This window comes from Medicago truncatula, chromosome 4, assembly GCF_003473485.1.
Source record: "Medicago truncatula cultivar Jemalong A17 chromosome 4, MtrunA17r5.0-ANR, whole genome shotgun sequence".
Taxonomy (NCBI): Eukaryota; Viridiplantae; Streptophyta; class Magnoliopsida; order Fabales; family Fabaceae; genus Medicago; species Medicago truncatula.
The window spans coordinates 52809364-52832854 of record NC_053045.1 but is presented as its reverse complement, the minus strand read 5'-3'; the positions used below and the strand labels follow the sequence as shown (position 1 = coordinate 52832854).

The following is a 23491-nucleotide window of genomic DNA, read 5'->3' as shown; positions in this document are numbered from 1 at the left end:
CAATCTAATAATAATACAAATAAAACTTACACTTCCTTCAAAAATAAAAATTACATTTGATTGTAGTTTTTTTTCGAGGAAATTACATTTAATTGTAGTTTTGATACCTTATTTTCGTTCATTCAAGAAATTAATCATCTATTTTAAAATCCTTCAATTTTTGTCACTCCGTTAAATTTTCAGACAAAAAAACAATGTGTCTTAAATGATGTGATATACGATGTCATGATGTGGAATGATTAAAAACCACAAAATCAAAAAAAAACTCGTTAAAATATCAGTTTCAACTTTAGAAATTATTTATTTTAATAATTTATTTAATGACGTGTAAACAAATAATTTATCCATTTTGATGTGAGTACAAGGGGTACTCAATATTCATTACAAATATTAAAATTCATACTTTGTAAGCAAAATAATGGATTTTCCAGCATTTTTTAAGTCTAAGAGGTTAAAACGGAGCAATTTTAAAATGGGAGATAAGTTTCATTGGACAGCTAAAATTGCAATTAAGCTTAAAATCTTTGTAAAAGGTTAGTTTGTAACGTACTCTGCAAATATCAATCGTATTTGACACTGGAGGTGTTCATATCCCTACCGAACTAAATCAAAACTGCAAACCAATATATATATTTTACCGGTATAAAATATTGTGTTAATCTTTCATTTGTTTGTTTTAATTTATTTTACACAATGCTTCTACGATAAGCAATCATTAATAGCGTCCGTAAAAAAAATCATTAATATGGATTAAAAAACAATCATTAATAGTAATATTATCAAAAACAATCATTAATAGTAATGATTAACAGGGAGTACTAAATATAGTAAGAAGAAGAAAACAAAAAGAAATTTTTTTAGAGCATGTAGAGGTTATTAGCAATTCTTATTATTGAGATGTAAGGCGTATACATGCATATTGTCTTTCTCATAAATTTGAATGATCTCATTGCATACTTTATTCAACTTCTTTCATCGCGTTTCAAATAAAAAATATTAATGCTTGAATTCAATGTAAAATTTAGACTAGAGTGATTTCTTAAAAGTCGTATGATTGAAGTAAAAGAGTGGTAATTAAGCATTAAAATTAAAAATGAAGTGAATAAGTAATGTGTACGGCTAGCCTAAGGTCCACTTAAGCTACTCTTAGCAAGAGTATGCTCTTAGTTTGTGACCTTGGAGAACAGTAGTGTACACCTAGTCGTTACTTCAAATTCAAGATACATTTTTTTACTTAATTTCAAAGTATTAAAAAATACAAGGAAAATGTTAAATGTAGCGGCATTTCAGTTTTGTTCTTCTATATGCATTTCACGCCTTTCATAGGGTGGTTTTAGATTGCTGAAACTTTTTTTCAATTTCTGAATAAAAAGGTCTTGTACAATGAATTTTTCTTTCAATTTCTTAGTGGTGGTTTTAGATTGCTGAAACTTTTTTTCATGGATATTTTCATTTTTTTTTTCATTGTGAAAGACTAAAGAAGTGTAAAAAAAATGTTGAAGATTAGTAGGTTTTATAAAATAAAAAAAAAATTTGTATATTAAGCATTAAATATCTTTGTCTTTTAAAAAGTAAACACACTTTTCTCTCTTCTATTTCTCTTATTTTTTTCTTCTACCAAACAATACATCAAATCTTCTTTCTCTCTTCTCACTCTCCCTCTTACCTATTTATCTCTTTACAACTTCTCTTCTACACCATCGTTGGAGTAAATGAGTGGTAATTAAACATTAAAATTACAAAAAGAGTAAATAAGTGATGTTACGCCTAAGGCCCACCTACTCATAGCAAGAGCATGCTCTTAGTTTGTGTCCTTGGACGACAATAGTGTACACCTAGTCGTTACTTCAAATTCAAGTTACATTTTTTTACTTAATTTCAACGTACTAAAAAATGCAAAAAAAAATGTTAAATGTAGCGTTTCAGTTTTGTTCTTCAATACGCATTTCACACATTCTATAGCATAGTAGACCATGGATTTCTCATATTACCTACCGTTCCAAGAGTGACACCAGTGCACCACAAGTTCAACAATCAAGTTCCTCATTTTGGCACGGCAACAAAACATTTTCAACAAATATTTTACACCTTCGCTGACAGAGTTGAAGAATTAAAATCACGGAGATAGAATTTTTAAACGAGTCATGAATTTTTAAATTGGAAAGGAATGAAAACCTCTCTCTGCAACAATTTTAGGCATGTCCTCCTTCTCTTCATTATAACCTTAAAGTTGGAAAGAATTACAACAAGTGAACTTGCTATATGAAAAAAAAATCATTGAAAAACGTATGAAAATTTCATATTTTGGTTAAAAACAAAATTATGTGAGATCTAATGCTGGTTGACTTTGGTGGAAAGATGCTGTTATAATGAACGGAGATGGGCTTGAGCAAACCCAGTCACTGAGGAGTGAGGGAATGGGAAAAGGTGAGAGGAAGATGGCAGATAATAGACAAAAAATCTAGTGCATAGAGTGTATAATAGAATGTGTGAGCTTGATTGATCTAATGGCTCTCAATTATTGTTTATGATGGCTCATTGTTGAGGGACTTAATTGAACTTTCATCCTAGAATTCACCTTTTAATTAAAAAATAACCCATAATTAATCGTGGGTTTGTGAGTACATAGCATTGCCTTAAAAAAACAATTTCAATGTGTGTGTACACTAGCATGCTTTCGTGAGGATAAATTCACATTATATAGCACTACTCAAAATACAATTATATCCGATCGGTAATGCTGGCAGCTGGTTATGGTGAAAACTTCAATCGCAGATGCATCCCGAGTAGTTGTATTCAAATAGTAGCAAAGTCTCACTTTTTCATCCCACCACCCATTATTTTCGCCAAATGCAAATCCTATGGTGTGAAAGTTTTGCACTGTTATTTCTCGTTAGAAATAGCAGTGCTCTATACCGATATATTAATCTTTATGGGACAGAAAATTATTGCAATGTATCAAATGCTTGAGCCTCACGTGCTACCTTAATGAAGACATCTTCCAATGTTGTGTCAGATAAACCCCATGCAATAACGGTGAAGTTTCTTTTTGCAACTTCAACAGCTTGAAATACATTTGCTATTTTAACATCCTCTTTTGGCAGCTCAAATTTCAGAGTACCAGAGAGATGGTATATCTTGTTGGCATTTGGGGTGAGGCGTTGTACAATGTTCTCGACATCCTTCTCGTGATCGGAAGATGTTGTCATTGTGAACAAATAAGTTCCTCCATATCTGCCTTTCAGCTATGACAAAACAACAAAGGTAGCTATAAAAAGTCAAAACTATGCATGGTTTAAGTTTGCACTTTTTATTTGGCAATATATTGAAAATACAATAGATGTGTATATCTCTTCAAAAAAACAACGGATGTGTATCTGCCATCAGCTTGGATTTTTAAAGTTGCATTCAAACTTGCATACATTAACCATATAATGATGAAAAAAATGTCTTTTGCAATCGATAATTTAAGCCCATACTAAACCCTACTGTTAAGGATTCCTACATTCACAGTCAGCACAACAGAGTTCGATCTTGATTGATTGGCTCAAATTTCTACTGAACATTATAAACATTTTCAAACCTCATTTACTGATCAGAAAATCCAAGTCATCCAATCAAGATCTGTCGAATGATGGTGGTGACTACACAAGTGTACGTGATCCCTAACAATGGGGATCCGGATCAGTAAATTATTAACAGTTAGGATCCGTATTTTAATATTTTATACACAGACCTATTTTAAAGTTTCATTTTGAAATACAGTTCCATAAAGCATAACACTAGAGAAATGTACCTCCTTTGGATTTCCTATGCATTGCAAGCTACCATTTACAAATATTCCTAATCGATCACATAAGGCATCTGCCTCTTCCATAGAATGTGCTGAAAGCATAAAACCAAGATTTGTCAATCTAAACGTAACGAGAGAAAGAGCCAACACATTGATGTCGTTATGGAATAACATATAAATCATGCTAATATATCTAAAGCATAAACAAAAAGCTGAATATAGTGCTACAAGATCCATGAAAGATTGAGAAAATACTAGTCAAAATGATTGCACGGTCCAGTTTCGCAATCTTGATAACATTCCAAAGCCATTTCCTTGAAGCAGGGTCTAATCCAGTACTTGGCTCATCCAAATAAACAATCTAAATTTGAATTGGCATTTACAAAATAAGAAAACTTATCTTCTTTTTTCTTTTCTTTTTTAAAAAAAGTGAAAAAGAAAAAAAGCAGATTGGTTGAAAAGAAAAACAAACTCTGGGGTCCCCAATCAATGAAATTGCAACACTAAGCCTCCTCTTCATCCCTCCACTGTATTTTCCAGCTTGTTTATCAGCAATCCCTCCATGGTAAAGGTTCAAACTCTTCAAAGATTCTTCTACTGCCTGTAACAATATAATGGATGCTAAATAGTTAAAAAATTCCCTGTCAAACAAAGGCAAGCTACAGAGAAAGTTGTTCAAATTGCATCTAAACTGAAATCATCTTTTATACAGCCATCTTTTACTGATCCATACCCTTAACATAAAAATAAGCAATTAAAAGTGCTTGAGAAACATGTTAAAGAGCGTAAAATTTACTGTAATACTTAACTACGAATCTCCCCTTCAATATGATAACTAATCAAGGCCTAAACGTTAATTAGAAAAACAGGTTTGTTATTAATCAATTGAAAGGAAAAAGTAAAAGATTTAGTCATATATATCATGTAATGTTCCATGTAATATATTTTTCAAGTAGGTTAGTATTGTCTTTTCCATATTTATTAAATACATTTCTCCGTATAAAACTATGTTTCGATGGTAACCATAAAAAGTTAGTATTTTAACGGGTTTATCATAAAAAGTTTGGGTCCTTCATCAAAACTTAACAATGTAATAGTTTATAGAAAAAACTAACATGATGATATGGAATAATGTTCTTCATAATTATGAAATACAAACTGCCTATTTCATTACTCTAGCTACCTAAAACACCTATGTATAGCATAAACTCCTAACACAAGTAATGTTTCAAACAGTAAGAATTCCTATGGTATCAACTTACTTGAGTCAAGATTGAACCTGTAAGGTTTTTAAGTCTTCCATAAAAAAGTAGGTGCTCTCTACCTGTCAAGCTTTCCCACAGCAAGCTATAGGATCATAAGATAATTAGAAAATTCTTTCATTTGATACAAATTTGATTTCAGGAAAAATAAAAAAGCTGTAGGAATTTTCACTTACTCGTGCTGTGGGCATACTCCCATGCTAGTATATATTCCGTTCATATGAGTTCCAATGTCCAGGCCTTGAACATATGCCGCGCCAGATGCTGGCTTTGTGAGACCAATCATCTATAAGCACACATAAGCTGATTAGATTTATAAATTGAGAAAACAATTCAAAGGATGAAACATGATTCGTTGAATTCTAGTGTGTGTCATCCGATGTCCATTATATGTATGGACCAATCATCCCGTGGATTCATTCAGAGGAAGATAAACTTCGTGAGGTGTTTCAAAACTTATTCCTTTCTCTTATGTGAGAAGAAAAAGCTTGAAGGAACCCTCTTCAAATATATTTTCCGGGAGGGATAATTCACAACAAAAAATAAATAAAAAATTAAATATATTACAAAATCAACTTTTAACTAACCATACTGATAAAAGAAGTCTTCCCAGCACCATTAGGACCAAGCATACCGAAGCATTCCCCTCGAGGAACAGCAAGGAACAATCCTCTCACTGCAAATTTCCCTGGATTTCCATCCCTTCCTGGATAGAATTTTTTTATGTTGTCACAAACAATTGCATGATTAATGGTTGGTTCATGCAGCAGCTGCTTCACCTTCTCCCTCTTGAGACAGAAAGAAGAACGCATTTAATACATTAAGCATGTAAGTAAGCCACATGTGGCAAACCAATTCATTCATCTCGAAAGCTGAATATGTTAAGAAGTGGTTCTAAAAGATAAAAGTCCATTTTAAGAAGAAAGCGAGTTGCTCTATTGAAGTAAAACTCATACTTTGGTGTTAATTTTCTTATAATGCAAAACTGATGTTCGAAAAAAAGGAAAAGGTTGTGATAGAAAGAAAAGTTTTTTGGTTCTCTAGTAGAATTCATACCTAATTAAAGTTCCCTCTAGCTGTCCCAATTTACTGCTGTTTTGTAAATCACACTACTACACCTCACTGAGGTGACTTAAATTTCTAAAACCAGTAGGTGAAATGCACCCTCTTGATAGACATTAGCTTTCTTATTTTCTTAATCCTTAAGGTGAACATATAATAAAAGTACATTTAATCAATAGACATAAAGTTCACCTCTTGGATGACATCAGGTTTCTCCATCTGAGCAAAAACTTTTGACCCTTGCCTTTGAATACTGGGCTTTTTCAATGATGGAAGTAGTTTTATCTGAAATCCTTTCAAGAAGAATAGAGGACCTTTCCCACTTCCTGTTGACAATACTTGGTCGATGTAATAAGCAACTAAAAGCACTACTATCCACTCAGCAGACATGATAATTAAGACTTCTTTCATGCCATTGACGCCATCACTCAGATCCTTCCACCGCATACCATCAGTCCTTAAATTACTGAGACTGGAGGAAAACTGTGCAAACTCATACAACCCACGATATAAAGCAAACCCAGGATACAATTCCATACAAATGATCCAGCCTCCTGCAGAAATAGCGTAGGAAATCAACAGGCTAGAAGTTTAGAAGCTGCCAACAGAGGAAAATTGGCAATAATGTTATAGTTTCAGTCCTATCTTTACTTGGTTGTGTTGAAATTTTTTGAAGTAATTTCATGTGGTTTATGTGAAGATCATCGTTCCTCTAGATTTCCTTCTTTCCTTTTAATGTTTTGTAAAATGAAGACTTGGGATACTTGGAAATGAACCCCATTAATTTACGGGGACTCTGTAAAATTCTCCCACCATGTTTTGGGAACGTACCAAGACAAGCAAGGAGCCAAAAACAAAGGATATTAACACCAACATTTGTGAATCAGGTGGAGTACTAGTTGCCGAAGTTCTATGTTTTGAAAGGCCGGTGCTCTTGGTTTTTTATTTATAGGTTTTCTTGTAATTGTAACAAGATTAAACTCAATTGTCAGTAGTAGTTAATATAAGGTTTATTAGTTGTGGGCTTGGGCTTGAACTAAAAGCGAAAGTGATTGGCTTAATTAATAGTTTAAGTAGGTGCACTCGGTTATTGTATTTGTGCATAACATAATACTATCAATCTCACAATACATTGTTAACCTTAACCATCGTTCTCTCCTTTTAATTTTACCTGTCTAAACTTCAGAATATTTCTAGTGGACGAGTGTTAGATCTCAAACAGAAACTAATTTCTTCTAGCATGTTATTCCCTAAGAGAAGGTATTAATAAATTGTTGCTTACAAGTTACAACATGACAGAACACGAAAAGATCTATCCTATTAGAAGAAATAGAGAAATGAATCAGGTCTCTAAACACTTGGAACGTTATTATTTATCTGTCACATTCGGCATTTTTTCCTTTTTCCCTGCCTCTTAAAGAATATATTAATAACCGTAAATGAAACAATTAATGTAATGGATCATTCCTGTGTAATTAGCATCATCAACAATGTTACCCAGTCATAGTGGAAACCATAATAACAACTCAGAATGGTATCATTCTTCAGTCGCATAACTTACTTGGAAATGATGTTTCTTGCACAAAAAATTGGAAAAGAAAGCCGCCTAATAGCCCAGTTCCAAAGACACCTATATATGCGGTTACTGCAAATATCAAAAACACAAGTCAGTAATGAGATCTGAGAAAAGAAAATACCAATACACCCATTACTATAAACAACTTCAAGTAGAAACAAACCTGTAGCGGTCCTAACATTTGCAAAAAAGGAAGACAGCAGAAATGCCGTTGAAATTTGTAAGTTTATATAGATGAAATAGAACACAAATTGGATGCTGTAGTCATTCAAGGTGAAGAATTTTAATCCTGAAAATGATGTCGGCAGCATTAGACAGAGTGGGAGAATGCCAAGAATAGAGAGTCAAATAATTTTATTCTTACCCAAGACTGAGCCGAATATCACAAAACACAACATGTATATCGCTGATAAGGCAAGAAAATAACCATATGTAATCATCCAATATGGCCCATCACCAAGACCATGCATTTTCATCATGATTCTTAATTTTTGTTGCTTCTCATAAACCAGTGATGTCAAAACAACCTATATAAAATGCATATATAAGTACGCTAAAACATCTATTCTGTTGTGTGTGCATTAGATGTTAGGTACGATTATTGACTTTGAAGATGAGTAATGTATTGTTCCATGAGCAGAAAATCAGTTAAGAAAGATGATTTTTTTATAACTACCTATTTGTTGAGATATTTATGCACTTACTGGAAAAAGTTGCAGGACAACCCATGTAAAGAACAGACTGCCCAGGAGAGTAGCTATCTCAATCCTAATTGGGGTCTCAGACTTAGGCATTTCCTTTACAAACTCAAATAAGATTTTGGTGCTGGGTCCAAGCAGAAACTGCAGGTAAGCATTTGATATCTGCATGCATAATGATCCTTGATATTATTCACTAAGAAAGGCTCATTTAGGATAACAACAAACAATAGACAGTATACCATATTTACGGAACGGGGAATCCGCAACATTGCATTAAGATGATTAATATCGGCACCCTTGGTTGTTGCGTTGAACCGTACAGTGACATTGAATCCATCCTCATTTGAATTGAGAAAATCGAAAACTGTCAAATGTCCAAAGAATATTTAAAAACAAGTTAACTTATACAAAAACAATTTAGCTTTATGATGCAAATAAGTTGTTTATGCAAACAGATTGATTATGCAGTATGTTGAAACTGAAACATAATGATAAAAGTATTTACCTGAAACTATGTTATTGATCCGTCGTTTTGGGTTACCTCTTTGATAAGTTTGATATAACTCTTTGTTGATATCAGAAGAACTGTTACGCCATGAATATATACCTCGAGCACATTTGATTTCTACATCAAGGGGCGAATAATTCAATCATTAACAAAACCCAAATTGCATCCAAAATTATGTGAGAGAAGAGTTGGACTAGTTATTGAGGGTAAAGTTTGGAAGAAAAAAATTAAAGTTGTATTCGAAATGTAAAGTGATATTCTTAAAACAATTTTTTTTTTCTAAGGTGATATTCATTTTGAAACGGAGGGAGTAGTAATATTATAGGCAAAATTATATTTTTGGTCACTTAACTTAATTTCAGGTAACGGTTTGGTGCTCTATCTTTTTTTTCATTTCAATTTGGTTCTTTCTGTCCATTTTCAAGCTTCAAATCTAATATTTTTATGCAAACATAGACGAGGATCATAGATTTGAAGATTGAAAAACCATAAGAAAGTAAAATCATTAATTTTAAGCTTAAAAGTTCATATGAAAATGGACAAAAAGGATCAAATTAAAATAAAATAAAGAACCAAACTGTTACCTGAAATTAAGTTAAGGGATTAAAAGTGTAATTTTGTAGTGCAAATGATTCGTAAATGTATTGAATTCCAGCAATTATCGATGGAATATTGTATTGGATTGGGAATTATTAAGCAGCTAATTTCTCTAGAAATTGGAGGGAAATGGATTTAGCTGAATTCAACCGTCCAATTTAAATTGACTGATGAATTCAACCGTCCAATTTAGCTGGATCAACATTTGTTTTTTAGTATAAAAGAATGGGAGGGAGTAGTCATTTAAAGCTTTATTTTAGATAGTGTTAGGATAAGAACATTATTTATAACACTTTGTATTTTTATCAATGTAAATCTGACTCTCACCATTTTATATGTGATTTATTTTTAACGTGGAAGATTCACATTAATTTAATTCAATAAAAGATTATTTTTAAAACTCATCATAATGTTGATCACATCTATCATAGCATTATCTCTATTCTTATTTATGATTTTGAATGAATTATGGATCTACAAAAATAAGCTTCCTTTTCTAATATGAATAGTTTGGTCTTAAATCAATAGGATTAATTAAACCTCAAAAAAAAATGAATAGGATTAATAATGTGTGTTTTTTGTCTTAGTGAACTTAACTCAATTGGTAAAGACATTATATATTAAATGAATGGGTCAGGATTCGAAGTTAGACTCTCATTTATTCACTTTAAAAAAGTGAACTCCTAGTATCTAGAATACTTGAAATAAAAAATTATAAGTTGGATCAATAAAAAAGCACTTATATGATCTTAATAAAAATCATTTAGACACACATAACACATATATCATTTAATTAATTAAAAAATACACATTTTGTAAATTGTTAAGTATTCTTCCTTTTTTAATGTGTGTACCCAATAATTTATATGTAGGGTTGTGACTAGACAAAAGTTCTTGGATCTTCAATGCATATGATTATGATTTGATTTGTTGTAATGGGTTTTGAATACCTCTTGGTTTTTAGTTCGGTTTGGAACATTCTAGTTCAGTTCAAAATACAAACAGTTCAGTTCAGTTATTTTAAATTTAGCAAACAGTTCAATTTGATTCGGTTCAATTTTCATCCCGAACCGAACCATACCCACCCCTAAGTACAGGTATCTTAGGCGAGCTCTATTTTAATATATTTACCTCTACTTATCATACATTGTCCTTAATTATAAAGATGTTCCATACCTTGTTGCGCAGTAGTGCCTGCTATTTGGTAGGGAAATAAGAATCCAGAGTTGTTTTGAGGGCACTGAGTTTGTAGATTAAAAATGGGATACTCCGGAGTAAAAGCAGTTTCATGAAAATTGTTATCCGTAGGCTTTGTTCCAGATCCCTATATTATTTTCAAAGTTGCACCAACAACAACAAGAGTCCACAAAAATAAATAGAATAATAAAAAAAAAACATTTAAAATCTAGATAGCTAAATAAATGCTTTCGAGTTGCAAAACAAAACAATAAAACTCACCAGCACATTTGGTGCCAAACTCGCCATGATATCATAGTCATTCATAGTTAACGCACTTGGGAACATATTTTTAGACACACCTGTGCAAAGAAAAGACAAGTAAACATAAGGCAAAGTAAGTATCTGGTACATAAGAATCAACTTTTGTTGACTCTAAATTTGAACAAAAAAAGGTGCAATACTTTGTCCAAAGGAGTGATTGTTGGCAGTAAAGAGCATGGTAAAATAACAGGAGGCAGTTGTATTGCATGAGAGAGCGGGAAGTTGCAAGAGAGGAGGCCATTCAGGTGGATTAGGAATAGCACAGGTTACAACTTGAGTCTGATCAGAATACTGAATCCCACAAACCTTCTCTGAGTCGTCACATTTTATTTTATTATTGTTGGCACAGATGCAGCCACATTTGTATTTGGGTTTATCCAATAAAGTGTCCATTATACTTTGAAGTAGAACCAGCAAAATGCAAAAGATCATAGGGAACAGAATCAACCGAATGTTTGTCTTCAGGTTCCGTTTCTTCAAACGTACGTTTCATGCAAATGGCGTGGACGAACACGTTCAATGAGATGAATAATTGAATTGTAAATGTTAGTGTAATGAATAATTATTGATTATACCTGGAAAGTTAAATTCTTCCTGAGAAGTGCGTTTGCTTGAGTACAGAAGCTGATAGGGGAAGGATCAGGATTTACCATATTTTTGTTGCGTGTATTATGTCACTGCAACGTGCAACCTTGCTCTTCTTTGTGCCTTAGTATGCAAGAATGGTTATGAAGGGACCTAGTAAGGTTGAAATGTGACCTATTAGTTTTCTTTTTATGAACAAAAGATGTATTAAAGAATCTATAACCAGTTCATGTCTAGATACACGTTCAGCATTTCAATCAAAATAATTAGAGGAATGCTAGCAACACTCTCTTTTGAGCACTCTCTCCAGCACTCATTTTTTTATTGGGTGAAATCAATGTAGGACCTGCACTTTGGAAATGGAATCCACATAAAATGGTGGGACATACATTAATTTCACCCAATAAAAAAGTGAGTGATAGAAAGAATGCTCAAAAGAGAATGTTGTTAGCATTCCTCAAATAAAAAAGATACACGTTCAGCATTTCATTCAAAAATATATACACGTTTAGTACCTAGAGTCATTTTTAAAAGGAAAACACAACTTTTTTCTTTTTTGAAAAACACAACTAATAATCCAATATATTTATATATTATCTATACGGATTAGTGGAGGGCGTGTAAGATGTTGGTCAATATCTTGGTAATGGAGTTTCTATTGTTATTACTTGTAAAATAATTTAACATGAACAATAGTATTGTTTAAGCTTATATATATGCATGATCGATTTGTTGAAATATTTTATTATTTATTATATTCAAAGGGCAAATATTGTAACAATAATTATATTAGTTATTTATCAATTATAGATCTTAGTTGATTAGTGATCAAATTAAGTAATAAGGTTATAAGATTTTTAATTAGATAATTAATTAAATATTTAATTAGTTGATATGGACTCAATGAGTGCATGTCCGGATGGTCCATTAACGGAATAATTGGAAACCCTAATGGTCATCCAATATAAAAGAGGCTATGGTCCCCAATATACCGAACACAACTCTCTCTTCTCCGCATCCGAAGAGAACTTGAGGCATAAAAATACCGGTTGAGGAAGAACCACATCAGCCGTCGCTAACCCTATTTTGTGTGTTTCAGATCATCACCTTCTCTCTCTCTGTTTATCGTTGTTGTTGAGAGGGTTGTTATCAAAGCTTCATCTAGGTATTCTTAATACCCTAGTTCTTAATATCCTTGATAAATTAAACATGTCGTAGATTCGATCATATTCATGTTCAATGATTAATTTGCTTCCGCTATACTTTTATTTTGTATTGAACATGTATTAGTATTATGAATTAAGACCTAAATTTCTAACACGGTTTTCTATGGTGTTTTTTCTCTCATCTACAAAATTTGAGGAAATGTTTAGTTATAAATGTGAACACTTCTCTCAATCGATTTTAAGCTGTATGGGACGCTAAATAAATCTTTCAACCAAAATTTGAATTTAAAAAATAACTATTATAGTATATTATTAAAGACCCCTCTATATTTTATCTTCCTCTGCTAATTTAAAAAATAATACTCAGCAGGTTGATCATTATGATTTTTAATAAAATGTTATATTTTTCTCTTTTTTAACTATAATAAAATTCATACGTATTAGACCAACAGATCCAAAAAAGGGAACTTCGTTAATTTTATTGGGATAGACATGCTTGTTGTAATATATCAAACGAGTTTAAGTATTGTCAACTGATCCCACAAATAAACATGACTTCTGAGAAGATCACACATCCAAAGACTACTATAAGTCAAGCACGTTTAACTTAACTGTGAAGTTCATATGAAATGGGCTACCGAAAAGAATATACATCTTGTTAGTTTAGGTAGTACCAAACAATTTTTATAAGCTTCCCTTCAACCATGTAATCTCATACTTACGTGGCATGAGTTCCTCTCATTCCGATGTGATTCGGTTCATCTAAAAGTTGTCGAGAACCGCTCTCATTAAGCTATTCTCGTCGGCCTCAAGTGCAACACTTTCCAATCTTGCTGCATCATCACTAGTTTTATGTTTTTGACAAATTGAATGATTTATATTGCACTAAAAACTTAATAAGCTATTCTTGCATGATTAACTTAAAATTTAGTCAGATTCATGCTGAAGAAGATTAATTTAAGAAGAAAGTTGATGGTTTGATTTGATCCCAAAAAAACACACAGATTTTGATCTCTATAAATGATATTTTAGGTAAAGACCATCTAACACTTCTCAATGGGTGTGAGAAATAGTGGGAAATGCATGAGAGAAAATAGAAGATGTGATGCATGATGTATATGTGATGGGAAACAAAAATAGACATAAAAATAAAGAGAGAGAGAGAGAGAGTCTAGAAAAGTATGGATGGTCAATCCCAATTACCAGATTTGATATGCACTTTTATCAAAATATTGGAATGTATACCTATTGTTAGTCTCAATTATGTATGTATTTTTCAGGCTAAGTGACAAATGCTTTGCAGTTTTCACATGATCAGCACATGAATTTCAGACATCAGCTACATTGTTAATTAATCACATTTTAGTTCAAAATGTCTTCAAACCAACATAAACAAATTAAAATCACTGACTTTAACTAGAATTAGCGATGTTTAAAGGCTGGTACATTGTTAAAATTACTCAAGGTATGACACGGTAGAAAACATTGATAATGTTACGTATGATTTAATAATTTTCTTACATATTTGACAACGGGATTTGAGTTGTAAGAGACAAATACAGAGTAATAAGAACAATCTTGAGGCCTTAGGCTCACTGAGTTACTCACATGGGCCTCCAAATAAACCAGTTATTTTAATCAACAAATTCACCAATCCTTTTCCCTATAAAGCCCCCTCTTATTCCTCTCAAACATCATCACTCACTCACTCATACACCAAATCAAACTAAAGAGTATTAGCACCTCAATCATTCCAAATGGCTTCCAAGGTTGCTATGCTCCTTTGCCTCAACATCCTATTTTTCACTGTGGTAAGCTCAACATATGTTCCATGTCCCCCACCACCTCACAAAGATCACAGCCACAAACACCCAACTTGTCCTAGAGACACAATTAAGTTTGGTGTGTGTGCTGATGTATTGGGTTTGATTAATGTTGAACTTGGTAAGCCACCAAAGACACCATGCTGCTCTCTCATTGATGATCTTGCTAATCTTGAAGCTGCTGTGTGCCTTTGCACTGCTCTTAAGGCTAATGTCTTAGGCATTAACCTTAATCTTCCCATTAATTTGAGCTTGGTTCTTAACTATTGTGGAAAGGGAGTTCCAAAGGGTTTCGTGTGCGCTTAATATGATTGTGTCACACTATATTTTTTATTCTTCATGTGGTGTGTGGATTTTGTACTTTTTGGTATATTCTCTCTAGCACTTGTTATTTATTTTTGCCAATGAACATTTCGTTCATACTTGATTATCATCATTATTATTGTGATGGTTTGAAATTGAAGCATCTTTGTCTTCTTTTTCATAGCCTCACTATAGTGACAAGTAATTTGTATTCCATCTAAGTGAAATTTCTTGTATTAATAAAAATTCTATATGTTTAAGCGAAAATTCTATGGTGTGTTGATTCTCGAGATTGTTCTAAGTAGAAATGTATTATGGTTTGAAATGTAAGTGTGTTTCTCTCTTCCAAAAACAACTAAATATTATCCTCTTTTGTCAAAAAAAAAACTAAATACTATCCTCTCTCTTTTTGTAGGCAAAAATATTATCCTTTTAGAAAATGGTAAGCTTGTGATGAGAAATATGCAAATGACAATTTAGGCAAACGGTTTTCATATCGTCACCCGTAAACAATGTCAAAAGTTCTCTTTTCAACTTTTCTTAAAAAAAAAAAAAAAGTTCTCTTTTCAATTTCTCTCATGTATGTTCATCTTCTATTCCACTGATGGATAGTGGAACTCATCATGCTTACTTAGCTAATTAAATGTCCGTTTACTTTTTAAAAATATTTATTTCCAAATATTTGTATACATTTTAGGAGTTTTTTTTTTTATAACAAAAGTGAAAAAAGGAAAGAAAAAAAAAACTACAAGGAAAAGACCCAAACCAAGGTCATCTCCCATAGCATCTGCTAAGAGTTTAGGCCATATCATTACCGGGAAGAGTTTTGTACAAAATAACAAGACTTCTATGACTTGGAACACATTTTCCCACATTTATTTTTCTGTATTTTAGGAGTATTTGTCTAAACAATTATCGTCCATTTCCAGAAGTAATAAAATTGTAAAAAATTAAATAAATAAAAAATTATTTTAATTATTTTCTAAAATGCGCCATTCATGTCTAATTTCTATATCTTCTCCGTACTTTAAAAATTTAATTCTCCTTGGTCTAAATTTTCATATCTTCACAAATATTCGAAATAAATCTCACCGCTGGTTTTCCAATCAAAAGGTTCATCTCCGTTAAAAATTGGTGAAATCTGATATTTTCTCATCATGTTTGACGAACTACCATGCACATCTCTCACTCACATGTTAACCTTAGCCTTAGTTATCCAATCTCACTAAATATTTTCAAATCGTTTCCACTACTGGCATCCTTCAACATTTGTTAGTTTACCTCAACGAAATGCCTAGAACAAATATGAAGAAATCTAGCAAGAACAAATTCATGTTACCATAAAATATTTAGGTCGAAATTCAACACACATAAGTACTTTGTAACACCTAGGAAGGTACGTGTTAAGATCATACACACTTCAGGGAAAAAAACAAACAATATGGACAGCCCAGATATAATGCTCGAATACAAACAGGACATAAATTTGGGTATAGTTGCTTCATGCAAAACTAAAAACCTATAATGTACAAATCACTCTCAAACGCCAAAATGCAGCGAAGATAAACTTGATCAAACACACCTATAGTTCGGTCAATTCAGCAATTTCCATCAAAGATAACACATAAACATCACAAGTTTCAACTTCTTCATGTCAACTCCGGAAAATCAGTCTTCCTCAAATCACCTCTTCCATTCTGCTTGAACTACCTTTCCTGCAAGAGTAACAGAATAGTTGATGATCATAAATCATATAAATCATAGTGAATAAAAAGGCATACGCCAGAATAAACAAACATGAATTTTGTAGTTCACTTCAAGCATTCTATCAAGTTGTTTTACAGTAAATGAAAGAAACCGTATTGTTATTTGAATGTAGTGCTATTTGAACCTGCAATCAAATTTTGGAGAAAAGTTCTCATACATATTGTTTATAAAGGAGGCATTATTTGTCATACTTATGAAGCGAGGCATGCCAATACGTTGAAGTTTTTATTAAAAAGTAATTTTTACGTGATATTATGGTGTAACGTTTTCTTTTTCATTTGATATTTTCAAAGCACAGTTTTGGTGAGTTTTCTATGCAGAAGGAACACTACATCATACCATTTCCATCTCTAGAAGAAGATGCTGCTTTGTCGCTTTTATGGCCCCCTTTACCACCTGAATGAACTGGTCTCTGTGTCCTAGGTGAATGCGAACTGATTTTGCTGTTAGTTGGAGATGGCAGGGACTGTCGCCGAGCACTGTTGTTTTTCTCACTTCCATCTTGTACGACTTTTGGGGATCCTTGAGCCCTCAATTTTGCCTTGGCAGATTCAGTTGCTGCCATATAACTTGGTACCGTCGGACTATTAATCAAACCGTTCTCTGCACGTTCCTGCTTAGCTCCAATTGAGGCTTTTCGGGTTGGTTTCTGGTTTTCACTTCCTGTTTGATCTTCCTTGTGATTCAAATCTCCATTTGTTAAGTGAGAATTTTCATCTTTGCAAACAGTCTCTTCTAAATCTTTGGGTTCATTTTTAACTTCATCATCAGAAATGTTTTTATCTTTACTTGTAATATCTGTCAAAGGCTTTGATTCCACATTCACCTGATAACTGCTAGGAGTGTCAAACACCTCCTTAGTAACTAAATCTCTAGGGCTAGGAGTAATTCCCATCTCTGGCTCACTGGTTAACGTTGCTTCCTTTTTTACCATTTCATTGGAATTAATGACCCCTTGTTGTGAAACACCAGCACTTGAGGCAACTATTTCCTTTTCCAAATGAGGCTTAGGAATCTCAGATTCAACTTCTGACAGAACTGCAGCTTCTACAACTGGGTTATGAACCTTTCTCAAGTTACGTTTAACCTTCTCAAGCTCAATCTGTGGATTTTCCAGCAAAGGATCTGAGGGTTGGCTAGGAAATTTCCTTGTGTTTCGTTTTGGTTTTTCAACTTCAGGGTTTGCTTGTGCTGGAGCTACGTCAAAATTCGCAGTAGGAAGCTTCCTGTGGGTACGTTTAGACTTGGTCATCTGAGCATCTCCAGTTGAAATATTACCCTGCTTTTTCTGGGACTTAGTATCCCGGATTTTCTTGGGTTGGGGAATTGGCTTCCAAAACCGACATGCTGACCAGCGCTCAGACCAACTAAGGACTGAATTTGGATCACCACAAACATATTGCAAACGCAGGGCCATAATTGTAGTTGATGAAGCAATAAGCTGAAACAACAAATAGATCCAAAGGCAAATTGTAATAGAAGTATGTGTTCTATATAATTGACACATGCATGGTGCAAGATAAATGAAACAGAAGAAAGCTGTCTTAAATAAAGCAAGAAAAGTCTAATTGATGTGAAAACCGGGTTTTTTGAGAGTTAAATGAAATCAAGTAGATATGCCTTACTTTCTCACTTCAAAGATATGCCATCTTTAAAAAGTCTAATTGATGTGAAAACCGGGTTTTTTGGATTTAACCAAACTAAAATATGATATGACATAACCAAATAATGGACAAAAACCCACTCAGAACAAATTAATGCAGTCTCTGGTAATTTGATATTCAATCACTATATCATGATATAATTTACTCCAGCTTTTACTCAATTACATCCCCCATGTGAATTAAACCCAGTTAATCTTCCGGTGAATAGTGTCAATAGTCAAGTGATTTGACTACAAAATTAGTATATTACGAATTAGTGCACATGCAACTAGGATTAAGAACACACGCGGTTAGGCAAAAATAATTACGTGTATAATCTTGGCATCTGCTTTAATTAATTTAATTTGACTTTCTCAAAGTGTTGCTCTAACTAAGACTATTTACCTAAACCTCGGCTTGATGATTGCATTTCCAATATATGAAGATATGGAAGAGTTCTTGAGATAATACTGTAATATTTCTTGTTAAGTTGATATGCCTAACAACCACATCCCTATTATTTCAAACGGTGGGTCACAGAAAACAAAATTGACTGTGCCCCCTACATTCCTATTATTTCTCCCTCCACCATATCAATTATCAATACAGAGATCACTTGAGTAATTGGGGAGAGAGAAGTGACTGGCCCTGAGATGCCACGAATAATATATAGATCTTAGGCCTCTGTTTTATGCATGATTGCTATTTCAGTATTAAATACACAAGATACGGCTATTGATGAGATCTATAGTATTATTGTAGCAAAAAAGTTAAACTTCAAATTTGATCAGCTTTAAGAAAAATTTAAACTTCTTATTTTCTAAACTATTGCATCGTTTGTTCTCGAAACTCAGTCCGGAGTTTGTAGCCACAGAAAAAAAAATTGATCTAGCATAGTTATCACACATATATGGGGCAATGCAAGTTACCTTACGGGTGAAAGTGTTTGCTGACAACTTCATAATTTTACCAGATATAGCAATTGGCTTGACAGGTTTGGCATCCTAAGGAAAAACACATTGAGAAAGAAAATCATTCGCAGCAACAGCAGTTAACAAATATTATACATGCAACCCCCCCACCTTTCTTATCACTGACTTGTTGTGCACTTTGAAGTTATCAAACTCTAACAATACATAAATAACTAAAAGACACTCATAAGAATTTTCACGCATTGTCTGATAATAGAAACCATACTTGTCTTAAACATAAAGTTCCCTCAGAAAAGAAAAAAAATCTTTGAAGACAATCCCCAACAGCTTGTGTATTGCACCAACTTCTTAATAAGAATAAAAAGTATTGCATGATAAGAGACATTCATAATTCTAGTTGTAGCAAATAACTCAAAATAAACCCATTTATTTGAACAGCAAGGAGCCAAGCTTTAAAGCACCAGCTTGCCCCTTTATTTGCACGGTAAGTCCTCATTTTGAATGTTGTGGCTGCCAGCTCAGCAAGAATTATGATCTTTAATAGAACAGATTAGCTCTAATTTCAATTTGAGCAAGAAAATCAGGTTAATTATAAATTCGATTTCATATTCCAACCCCACCCATGGACTAATCAGAAGAATTTAAAGAAAACATGACAAATAAATTATAATGTAGAGAGAAAACAGATTTGGAAATAATAACCTGAAGCTTCAATAGATTGCACTTCTCATGAATTTCAAATCCAACATCAGACTTTCTAATTATTTGTCCACGAACTAGTGCTTGTAATTTGACAATTCCATACATACAGCACAATGTAGCAACAGCTTGTCTTCTAACCAAGTGCCCACGAATAAGTGCTTGTAACCTTATTATGCCTTTTAAGGCTCTAAATGCTCTCCGGGCCTTCAATAGAGACATTTGCATTAGTTAAGGCAAAATATCAAATATAACAACTTACCAGAACTCACACAATCAATCCTCCAAAAAGATAATGCCAATAAATTAAAAAACTGGTCCATTTGCCAATTCTTTCATCGACATATTTGTCAGTAAACAGATAATCAGAGACATACACAGCAAAGAATTCAAGATGGCAACAAATTTATTGATGAAGTATGTTATTCTATCTAGAGTGACATATCAGTGAGAACCAAGAGGTATTGATCTCCAACAAGAAGCTTTTGAGAATTAGTTATAACATGAAAGAAATAGTAAAGCTTCTCTATTTAGAGAACATGAAGGCAGTAGCTACATTGCTCGACAGCTGCTCTGGACAAATAAATATTTCAAAGTCCCAAAATCGATTTCAAATTAAGAGCACAAATTTATAATCGATGAAATTAAGGAGAAATAAAGACAAGCCAACTATTAAAATGTAGGGATTATTGTAACACTAAGACTAAAATGCTGCACTAAGCTTCAAGATTGTGCTCTAGTAAGTAGTAACATTAAATCTTCTAAACTTCATTTCTCAATCCACCACAATCAAAAAGTGCACTTTAAAATATATTTCCATGGTTTATAGTTAAAAATTCATAATTTTGCAGACTAAAAGGCACTTAAGAATTTCATCGGAAAATATCTATAAAACAGTTAGTTACGTACCAGATAACCCCTGAAAGCAGCCTGTGCTTTTGTAGCTGCTTCCTCCAGCTTCATTTTCTCTGGATCAAGTGGTGCATCTTGATCAACAGGTCCCACTGTGTCAATTTCTTGGTTTCCAGGTAAAACATTTTCTGCTTCTTTATTCTCCAGCTCCAGGTCTTCCTCATGTACGGCAATAGTGTTGGAGGTTGGCTCTAAAGCTAAACCAGTTTCCGAAACCTTGGAAGCAACAACTCCTTCCTTTTGATTAACAAGCTTCTAAATTAAAATATAGTAAAAGACATCAGGATTTTCATTACCGGTACTTTCAATTTTGTTGAGAAAAGAGCAATCTAACAGTGATACTTTTCAATAATGTAACAGCAGTTATGATCCATTGCAACAACTAGTCTGCATAATCTTAGACCGTTTGTAAATGAAGTTAACAAAGTCCATGAAGTGTAAAAAAATATCAAATAAAATTTTAGAATTGTGGCAACATCGCCAAAGCATAATTTTTGCTTCCTTTCTGTCTATCGATGACAACAATTGACTAATAGATCTGATGATACCGTTTAGGTAGGAACTTAAAGGGTGAACGGTTAATCTAGAGTTCAATATTTGTGTCGTGTATTGTCACCAATAATGTAACTTCTATGGATGTTTAGGAATGCATTCAATAAAATATGCATGTGGTTTAATAATGAACAGAGGACTAATGATGCCTTAACTATCATAGCATCACAGGTTTACCTCTCTTCCTCTTGGTATATTTGATTTGGATGCCTTCTTCCCAAACAGTACAGTTTTGATCCATTTTCCTGGTGATTTACCCATTGTGATACCAAGATCTGTAACAGAAAAAAGGCGATATCAGTCTCTAAATGGATCCTATGATTATTATTTTTATTTCATATTTTTATAAATATGCAAGTTATTAATACACACAAAAATACAATTAATTCTTAAATCATGCAAAATGGTTGCTTAAACTAGACCGCAAATTCAGTCAACTTAAGCTGGTGCAATTGAAAATGAGCTTCAACTGTTGTTACTCAATTCCTATAGCCAGCTTCTTTCATTGCTTGGTTAGCTAAAGTACTCACAGATAAAATGTTGTGATTTAAAAAATAAACAATTCATTAAGTTAGACCATGAAAATACGAGTGCAAAAAAATAAGTTGAAGTTAAAGGAGAATATAAATTTGGCTTAATTGCACCTTTGGACCCCTATCTTTCCAAAAGTTGCGATTATGGCCCCCTAACTAATTTAAATACAAAACAGCCCCCTATGTTTTGATTTTTTGGCAGTTTTGGACCCCCAGTCCATTAGTCCTCTGTCAATGTCACGCACGTGGCACCTCACTAATGGACTGGGGGTCCAAAACTGCCAAAAAATCAAAACATAGGGGGCTGTTTTGTATTTAAATTAGTTAGGGGGCCATAACCGCAACTTTTGGAAAGATAGGGGTCCAAAGGTGCAATTAAGCCTATAAATTTTAGTTGTCACAATTTAATAAAGAGCAGCTGATAATGACATTGACATCTCATTTAATTTAATTGTGCTATGAAAATAATTTATGGTGTTGTTGCTCTCAGAGAATAGTTTTTGTTCTCAATTCTCAGTAAATAAATAAATCCTCAAAAAATACATACTATATTAAACTATTATTGTCAAAAGAAAAAATTATATTAAACTATTATTATTATTTTACTACTAAGATCATGTAATTATAGGAAAATTATATTAAACTATTATTAATTTACTACTAAGATCAAAAGTAAGTAGTATAGGGTAACATGCAACCCAAACCCAACCAGAACAGGCATAAATGCATAATTTATAGAAATAATGATCAAACAATTATTAAACAGTAACATAGACATCATGCAAAATTAATAGAAGCGTATTTTCTTTATGCAATAATACATAACCAATTAAACACTATCATTTTTTTTTTAGAGAAATTAAACACCATCATATTATTTCCTTTTTAACATGATTGAACCGTCACACACAGACATTGACTTTTTTGCAATCTCCACCGTAAGCCACCGACAATAATAGTAGCTTACACTAATCAAAAGATTAATCAAATCACACCACAAATTACGCTTCATGTCTCAATCTCCTTGAAAGATCAACAAATCTAAACAAATTACACCGTAACAGTAATCAATCAAGAACACAGAACCACAAAACACGGAGAATGTAATGTAACAGACATGTAAAACACGTGGAAACCCTAGAATCAACGAGATCTAGTACAAGCAAGAAGTGTAAAACACAGAACATGCACAATCCATGAATCAGTGTTTGTAATTGGTGGTGAAGAGGTTGTTTGAGGGTAGATCTAACAATTACCTTACCAATGTGGAAGTTGTTTAGCTCAAATCTACCATTCCTGTGAAGCAGAACCGAATAATCAGCTTATAGACTTAAAAATAATCACTTCTTTTTTTTTCATAGAGAGAAAAGAAGAGAAATATATAAAGTGGAGAAGAGAAAAGAAGACAGAGAAAGAAGGAGTTTTGAGTGTACCATAGAAGAAGACAGTGAGAGATTGTTGATCTAAAGCTGCATAAATTTTGCGGTTGCTTTGTTTGTTACTCTCTGTCACTGTGCTAGCTGGTATAGTGAAAATTGAAAATTGAAAAGCTGAGATAATTTCTTGGGAATCATAAT

The 23491-nt window shown here is 32.9% G+C and overlaps 3 protein-coding genes across 8 annotated transcripts; 1 reads left to right on the top strand and 2 right to left on the bottom strand.

The window, feature by feature from the left end:
* Positions 1-2478: 2478 nt before the first annotated feature.
* On the bottom strand, positions 2479-11750 carry LOC25493811 (ABC transporter A family member 7). Its single transcript, XM_013602437.3, has 18 exons — positions 11575-11750; positions 11140-11473; positions 10958-11037; positions 10676-10823; positions 8900-9019; positions 8634-8758; positions 8398-8556; positions 8058-8220; positions 7857-7982; positions 7679-7762; positions 6310-6671; positions 5643-5843; positions 5232-5341; positions 5056-5140; positions 4266-4394; positions 4049-4154; positions 3797-3885; positions 2479-3245 (listed from the first exon to the last, which is right to left on the bottom strand). The coding sequence occupies exons 1-18, from the start codon at positions 11650-11652 to the stop codon at positions 2946-2948; spliced, it is 2799 nt and encodes a 932-aa protein (XP_013457891.2). The 5' UTR covers positions 11653-11750; the 3' UTR covers positions 2479-2945.
* A 2670-nt stretch (positions 11751-14420) lies between these two features.
* LOC11440205 (14 kDa proline-rich protein DC2.15) lies at positions 14421-15231 on the top strand. The gene has a single exon (XM_003608987.4). It carries the CDS (start codon positions 14508-14510, stop codon positions 14877-14879), a length of 372 nt encoding a protein of 123 aa, XP_003609035.1. The 5' UTR covers positions 14421-14507; the 3' UTR covers positions 14880-15231.
* Positions 15232-16190: 959 nt separating this feature from the next.
* LOC11446575 (protein IQ-DOMAIN 31) lies at positions 16191-23491 on the bottom strand. 6 transcript variants are annotated; one of them, XM_003608986.4, is made up of 8 exons: positions 23348-23491; positions 23171-23210; positions 21559-21656; positions 20827-21081; positions 19921-20124; positions 19216-19290; positions 16983-18084; positions 16191-16591 (listed from the first exon to the last, which is right to left on the bottom strand). In XM_003608986.4, the coding sequence occupies exons 3-8, from the start codon at positions 21640-21642 to the stop codon at positions 16560-16562; spliced, it is 1752 nt and encodes a 583-aa protein (XP_003609034.2). In that variant the 5' UTR covers positions 21643-21656; positions 23171-23210; positions 23348-23491; the 3' UTR covers positions 16191-16559. The 6 variants fall into 6 exon arrangements, with proteins under 6 accessions (XP_003609034.2, XP_024636981.1, XP_024636982.1 ...); XM_024781213.2 differs by having other exon boundaries at positions 20827-21084; positions 23348-23490; XM_024781214.2 differs by having other exon boundaries at positions 20827-21084; positions 23176-23210; positions 23348-23490.

Bases quoted from the DNA above. Each gene is read 5' to 3' on its own strand.
- LOC25493811 (XM_013602437.3), bottom strand. From the start codon at position 11,652: ATGGTAAATCCTGATCCTTCCCCTATCAGCTTCTGTACTCAAGCAAAC. The intron at 11,474-11,574 runs GTATAATCAATA...GTACGTTTGAAG, and splicing joins GGAAGAATTTAACTTTCCAG to AAACGGAACCTGAAGACAAA. The intron at 7,983-8,057 runs GTAAGAATAAAA...CATCATTTTCAG, and splicing joins GATATTCGGCTCAGTCTTGG to GATTAAAATTCTTCACCTTG.
- LOC11440205 (XM_003608987.4), top strand. From the start codon at position 14,508: ATGGCTTCCAAGGTTGCTATGCTCCTTTGCCTCAACATCCTATTTTTC.
- LOC11446575 (XM_024781213.2), bottom strand. From the start codon at position 21,642: ATGGGTAAATCACCAGGAAAATGGATCAAAACTGTACTGTTTGGGAAG. The intron at 21,085-21,558 runs GTAAACCTGTGA...ATTTTAATTTAG, and splicing joins ATATACCAAGAGGAAGAGAG to AAGCTTGTTAATCAAAAGGA. The intron at 16,592-16,982 runs GTATGATGTAGT...TTACTCTTGCAG, and splicing joins TTCTTCTAGAGATGGAAATG to GAAAGGTAGTTCAAGCAGAA.